A 7390-nucleotide genomic window follows, 5' to 3' on the forward strand; every position below is an offset into this window, starting at 1 on the left:
CCTCCCCCTCTCTCCTTAATTCATATGTATTTAGGACTTTGATTCCATGTATCTCATGTATGCAGTGGTTCTGCAAGTGTCATCCCTGAATCCTCAGTGTCACCTGGGAATTTGTCAGCAATGCAAGTTCTGGAGTTTCTGAATCAGAAACTCTGGGTGGTGGTGGGGAGATGGCCAGCAACCCAGATGTTTGGGTCTTTTTGTTTATTTGTTTTGTTTTTGCAGTACTGGGGTAGTGAACCCAGGAGTGCTCTACCACTGAGCCACATTCCCAGCCCTTTAAATTTTTTATTTTGAGACAGGGTCTCGCTAAGTTGCCCAGCTGACCTTGAACTTGGAGTCCTCCTGCCTCAGCCTCCCAAGTCAAGTGGGATTTCAGATGTGCACCACCACACCTAGTATCAGTTTGGGTTTTTAGCTGGCCTTCCAACTCAGCTCTGATGCATGCTAAAATTTGAGTACTATTTCTCTAGTGGACCTTGGTGTGAAAAAGGATTTGTTTACCAGTTCATTTATGGGAATAGATGCACAAGAACAATCAGAGCCTCAGATGCTCAATTACAGACTATGATATTTGTGTCAGAGTTGCAGAAGAGTAGGGGTGTGATGACGTGGGGCGAAAGTAGTCAAGCCTGGTGACCTTCATGGTAGAAAACAGGCTCTGGTGACTTGTCCTTGCTATCAGCACACATGGAGGGATTGGAACTATTTTGGGCCCAACATGTTCTGTCCTATGCCAAGGCAAAGTGGACACATGTTTTATTTTAGAAAGATGGTGTCAGTTCTCCATAGGATAACCTTCCTAAGTATATTGGAAATATTATTCTTTTGCCCTAGATAATAATTCCAAACTGAGGTTTGCTCATACTGATTGTCTTCCATTTTTGCCTTCTGTTGAGACATAAAAGTAATGCTGGCTGTTTTAGAAGAATGCGAACCATCTTGTCACTCTGTTGCTTCACTTCTCCTCATTTCTGTACCATTGGGACCCAAATCATGACCCATGATTTTCAGTGTGCATAAATTGTAGGGTGACAACCCACAAGATGTTTTGGAGCTCTGAGTGTTTGTATTGGCCTTCAAAGTTAGACATGTCCTTTGTGTGGCAGTGATGGCATGTGCCGGTGGGGAGAGAACCCTGTCACCCTGTTGCTCATTGTAGTTCTGTGCAGAACCCCTTGAATGATAATGAGAGGATTTGACAGCCCTTGGTCTTTTAGCTTCACAGAAAGGTCAAATGGGGATCCTCTGTCCTTTTGAGAATTACAAGTGTAGATAAAGGCATGACAATATTAGTTAGGTCTTGCAGCATAGGTAATGACAAACATTCAGTGGCATGGTCACTGAAGACATTGTCCAGCTTATAGAGCAGGGCCCAGCTGTAGGACTTCAGTGTTGCATGGTATAACACCTCCTGGCACATCTTTGTCCTGTGCTGCCCATAGTGGTGGTTGGCATGCCTTTAGGCTTCAGGTTCAGTGCTTTTGCCATTGAATCATGGAAGGTTTTGGTCACATGACTTTTTCTTTCTTTCTCCTTCACTGTTCTTTCAAATAACTACTGAGACTCGAGTAGTGTAAATAAGTCACTTCTTGAAGTTTTATGTCACAATATTGTTTGGGAAGCAGAATGTGATAATGAATCCTGTATTTGTGCTTAATTGTGTAAAGCTGTTGTTGTTGTCATCTCTGATTACTATACTCCTCATGCAGGATTCTGGAAAGCCTGTGGCTTTTACAGGCTGAGATTGAATTGCAGGACAGCCACCTTTTTGCTCTAGAAGATACTTAACCTGCTTGAATGTTGGTTTTCTTATCTGTGAATCTTATTCAATCTCCAGCCACTGAGCTTAGTGAGATTCTCTGGCAGTAGCTGCCACACTGGGCCACGCTGCTCCTGGGATACATGGTAGGGTTTTGGAAGGTGGTGGAAGCACACAGACAGGAATCAGAGGGCACAGAGAGCTCTACAGGGCAGGACAGAGCCCTCATTTCCATTACTGTTTCAACTTGCCTCGGCATAGCTACCCTCAGCCTCCTATCAGCACCCTTCTTGTTAATCAGGTGAATTGCTGAAGTGAAATCCAGTCTTATAGCAGGTGAGTTAGTTACTTTGAAATAGAAATCCTTATATTTTGAATTGTTTTATTTACTGGAGTATAATTAGGATTTTGAATATTCTGTAGTTTAGTGTTAAGTCTAATAAAATTGATTTATATCCATAAACTATACAATGGTTATTTTTTTCTCTCTCTCTTTATAGGACTGGTTTTTTTAGAACTTTTTAAGAAAAAATTGTTAAGAACTGTTAAGTTTTTTATCCCTATTCTTTGAGAATTAACAACGAAAATAAATAGAAATAAGATTCTGTTATATTGTATTTGCACTAAGGGATGAGTACTGGTTAAGGAGCTTTCTCCTAAGAGTTTGGAACATTAGCCAAGGTTTCCAGTTTGACACCTAATTTCTGACCCAGCACTTACTTTCCTTAGCCTAAAGTAGTGGTAGAAGTTTAGAGGGAGTGTTGATCAGTACTTAAAACATTCTCAGGTTTGTAATTCCCACATTACATGTCGTTCCATATTTTACGTGTTCTCCCTCTAGATTGTGGATTTCCTAAAGAAGAAACGGGATTTTGTAGACCTTATTATAAAGCATATAGGAACTTCTGCCATCATGGATTTGTTGCTCCGGCTCCTGACATGTATTGAGCCTCCACAGCCCAGGCAAGATGTGCTGAATGTGAGTAGAGTTCTGAGCTGCTGCTGACCTGGTTGGGTGATGGTGTGGGCCCGGGCTGTGAATGCTGGGCGTCCCAGGGGATTGGTCACAGAAGGTTGTCTGGGGCACTTGGGGACAGGGAAGGAATTTTCCAAGAAAGAAAGAGGTTGACATTTTGCAGTTCTAGAATTTAAGAGATGCCCTTTCCTTGTCTGTGGGACATGGTGTGTGAGCAGTTTTTTCCCCTTTGCAGGTCTGTATTTTGTGAGGGTGACGAGGTAGAATGGATTGAGACTGACAAAGCGGGGTCTGGTGGTAGGAGTAGAAGTGTCAGCAGTGTGTGCTCTATGGCTTTCCTGATAGGATAGACAGGCCTGCTTCTGAAAGTTGGAACATAGAGGTGTACTTAGGAGCGTGGCCTAAGGAAGTGAGAGATCACATGGACATATGTTAAAATGTAGACAGATGGTGACTTTAAGATGTGTGTCTCCTGAACAGGTGAATGTCTTAGGTGGGATGGGGTCACTCATACTGAAAACAGGCTTCTCCTGGATGCTCCTCTGTCCCATCTCATCTGACTGTTCTTTATTCCTTTATCCCCATCCTCTTTTTCTGCCTCCTGGAACCGTTTCCTAATCCATTTCATCTCTTAATACTTACCCTGGAACCTTAAAACTCACTCATTTCACTAGAAATGAGATTTATTGAAAATGCTGTTTTAAAGACACAGGAGGATCTGTGAGAGGAAGGTCTGTCAGGCATTGTCCAGTGTGGAGCAATCTCTGCTGAGGTGGGTGGGCATGCGTTTGTAGTGATGGGATCAGGGCTAGATCTATTGAGGTGACCCACTCCCTTGCAGTCACTGTGGGGAAACCAGCTGAGTGCACTTAGTGGGGGTCTTGGGTTTTGCCTGCGGGCAGGGGCCTTAAATTGGGAAACCTAATTTAGGCCTCTTTTCTCAAAAAGAGGTTCAGAATTTTGGGAAAGACTATAGAGGAAGGGGGAGGAGGGTCTTGTCTTCTTCATGTTAGATCATTATAGGGAAATTGGATTTATTCCTTTGGCCACTTCTGGGTTGAATTTTAGATTCCATTTCCAAAAGAATAAATGGGCTCTTCTCGAGGTGGGGAGGGGGGTCAAGTGGCTAATAAAGGCACAGGTTGGGGGAAGGTTAATTAGAAACTTCTGAATGTCTTACTTTGATTTTGGATCCTGAGTGTGTGTGTGTGTGTGGGGGGGGGATTAGTCTAAAAGTGGGCTTGGAATGTAGGTGCTTATGGGTAGTTATATGGGGGTAGGCTCCAGGTCTGATGAGTTCTCCATCAGGGCTCCTAGCTTCTCCAAGGTAGTCAGAAGTGCCCCTCCCACACAGGTATTTGGTGTCCTCTGTTTTAGGACATCACCTGTGAGGCTTGTAGAAATCCATAATCTTGGGTCTTCCCCTGTCAGCCAAATCAGAATCTGCATTTGAGCAAGATTTCTAGGTGACTTGTGTGCACATTTTAAATAGTTTTTTTTTTTATGCAGTGCTTTTGGTGGACATAATATCTTTATTTCATTTTTATGCAGTGCTGAGGTTTGAACCCAGTACCTCACGTGTGCTAGGCAAGCACTCTACCACTGAGCCACAACCCCAGCCCCTGAAGTACAAAGTTGGGCCTTTCCCTTTGTGCTGCCTGCCTAATAGCTTTTGTTTACATTTTATTTTGATATATCCTTCCTGAGGAACCAGAGATGCTATCAGAGTTTCTTCTCTGGGCAAATTGTATTTGGTTTCTTGCTCTGTGCCTCCCACCCAGTCTATTTCCCTTTAATCAGTGGGATTTCTTTAGTGGAGTTTGTAGATGGTGAGCTGCCTTTATATATGCTGTTTCAGTTCCTTATGGAACTAATACTAAGCCAGCTGGGTTTTTTGTTTGTTTGTTTCTTTTCTTTTCTTTTTTTTTTTTGCCATTATACATGAGGTCTCTTTGCTTTTTTTCTTATTCTAACACTCTTCATAGTTTTATTCATTGCATTTCATGTAGCGACTAAGAAGAGATTGTTAGGATTGTGCTGGTGACTCTTTGCCAACATGATAGGGCAGATGAACTCTGATTCCATGGTGGCTTCACTGCCTAGCCCCTGTATTTCTTGAAGTGGGTTTGGTTTTAGAATCTAAAGGGCCCATTTTGTTCATTCTGTTTTTTCTTGACCTAGAAGCTTGATATTAAGTATGGCTCTTATCAATTTTTCTGAAGCTAAGAACACATCTCTCTTAAACAAAATATGCACATTCCAACTTTCTTAACCCCCTCAACCCAACCCCTGCCAAAGTAAGACCCTTTGAATTGAGTGTCTAGGTGCTACCCATGGCTGGAGATTATGTGGGTACTGTAGATTATGTAGGTTCTGTAATTTGGGGTGTTGCTGGTGTTCTTGGTTACTGTTAAAATAATATATTCACTGGCATTTTCCTTGGGGGACTTTTAATTTTCTGTAGTGTTCAAAGTCCAGAGAAACCCGTAACATTCTACTTAAAATGTGATGGATATTTCCAAGTGTGTTAATCTTCCTTGGGGCTTGAACAGGAGTCGCTCATTGCTATGATTGCTTCTACAATGTGTTTTGCAGTGGTTAAATGAGGAGAAAATCATCCAGAGGCTTGTGGAAATAGTTCACCCATCGCAAGAAGAAGATGTAAGTTCTCTTATGTGCCTATAAATCTGATTTTTTAAAAAAATACAGGCAATATTTATTTGAGCACAGAACATACTTGTTTGTATAGCCATGAAGATAACAGAGAAGGGGGCAGAACAGGCATTCCTTTTTTTTTTTTAATACCAGGAATTGAACTCAGGAGCACTAACCACTGAGCCCTATTTTGTATTTTATTTAGAGACAGGGTCTCACTCAGTTGCTTAGCACCTTGCTTTTACTGAGGCTGGCTTTGAACTTACCATCCTCCTGCCTCAGCCCCCAGAGCTGCTGGGATAATCTGTCATTCTTGAGTTGACCGTTTTATAAATAATTTTACATTTTGCTTGAAGCCAGAAAATTTCCAGAAATATGATTCAGCAGGTTCATGCTGAACCTGCTCCCTTGGTTACAAACCTCTTCTGTCCACACTTCCTTTTCTTGTATACCTGTTTTTAACGCAAACAGTGTATTCATTTCATCCAGTCTGGCTAAACTTTTGCACTTAGCAGTATCTTGGTCACCATCATACCCTTTGGTAACTTTGTTGTTTTCTTCCTGATCCTGGACTTAATGTTCCAATGGATTTGGCCTTTGCCCTGGATGCTAAAGATTGTCTTGGCATTGGAGCTTACAGATTGAGCCCTCTTCTGAGGAGTCACCTATCATGACACAGTTGGTGTGTGTCTCTCTGAGGTCTGTAAAGTTGTCACCTCACTTATCAGGCCAAGCCATGTAAGACTGCCCGTGGTTGACCCTTCCACCTACAGAGTTCCTTCTGTCCCATCATCATTTCCCCATAGGGTGATGCAGGCTGTGTCGAGAAGCCTCTAGGTTGCAGATTGGAGAGGGGCAAAGGAAGAAGTGCATAGCCAGAGGGTATTCACTTCCCAGAGGTGAATTTTCTGTGGAATTTAAATGGATCTAACTGCTTCTACTCTGGTCCATTTAAAACCTTTTGGTACCTGGAGTTTATCCTAACCAAGCTTTGAAAAGGAGTGTCACCTCCTCCTCATTTCCTCTTGGGCTGTTCAGTACATGCTCTTTTGTAACATCTGTTGATGTTGCCAGAGTTGGCATTCTAACCGCATCCCTGCATAGACCTGTGCTGTGTGCTAAGGGAGTACCTCTTGAGCTCTCCTGCTGTGGGCCTGTTGTTGCAGGAACACTGTTCTCACACATTGGAAGTGTGGCCACTGCAGAGTATGGTGAGCAGTGAAGAGCAGGGCCTGTTCCACTCTAGGAATAATTTCTACAAACAAGGTCTATGGCACAACCTGATTGCTTAACAGGATATAAGACATGTTGGCGGGGTACAGGAGAAATTGATAAAGGAAAATACCAGTTCTGCAGCAAGTCTTTGAGAAAGACAAAGCACTGCCGACTTCAGCACCTCCCTGCCTTACTCTGAAGAAAGTTGGTTTTGCCTTTGGACAGACTTGCTGATATTCATGTTTTGTGTTAAGTGATAGGAGTGTTAGGCTCCTGATTCCAGTGGGAAGGTTTGGCGATCCTGGTGCATTACCCCCTTTGCTAAAGTGGAACAGTGCTCACTGTTTCACATGCCAGAGTGTAACGCATGTGGATCCTGAGATTTCAGAACTTCCCTGGAAGGCAGGCAAGCCCACTCTGCACTGTGAGATACGGTTTAGTGCTCTTACCATTGGTGTCTTACTCAAAGTTGTATTTCCTGTTGTTTGAGGAGTTTGTTTTTGTTTTTTTTAAAGCTAGCATGTCCATGTGTTGATGCTGATGAAAGTGTGTTTGGGGAAGATGTTCTTTCCAAGTGTTTAATTATGGAGCTTCTCCTGGTCAGAACTTGAATCATGTGTGCTGCACCTAGCAAGACAGCAGTGTCCAGCACTATAAAGGAAAACCCCTCAGCCTGAACAGCAAGTGCTTACATTGAGCTCCTTTCCAGATTGACTTCTTGCTCATGGAAGCTTATGGATAGTGTTAATTTGTGTTATTTCTTAAGAAATCCCCCCCCCCCC

General features: G+C 42.8%; 1 protein-coding gene across 38 annotated transcripts in view; it reads left to right on the top strand.

The window, feature by feature from the left end:
• The window catches only part of Ppp6r3 (protein phosphatase 6 regulatory subunit 3), a 142836-nt gene that overhangs the window by 59380 nt on the left and 76066 nt on the right, over nt 1-7390 (top strand). For all 38 annotated transcript variants that reach the window (XR_007349304.1, XR_007349305.1, XR_007349306.1 and 35 more), the window contains 2 exons: nt 2604-2741; nt 5334-5399. Coding sequence is in view for 35 of the 38 variants with exons in the window: in XM_048807788.1 (XP_048663745.1) it covers nt 2604-2741; nt 5334-5399 (204 nt within the window). In the remaining 3 variants the exon portion in view is untranslated. The remainder of the gene's footprint in view (nt 1-2603; nt 2742-5333; nt 5400-7390) is intronic.

This window comes from Marmota marmota, unplaced genomic scaffold (genome assembly GCF_001458135.2).
Source record: "Marmota marmota marmota unplaced genomic scaffold, marMar, whole genome shotgun sequence".
Taxonomy (NCBI): Eukaryota; Metazoa; Chordata; class Mammalia; order Rodentia; family Sciuridae; genus Marmota; species Marmota marmota.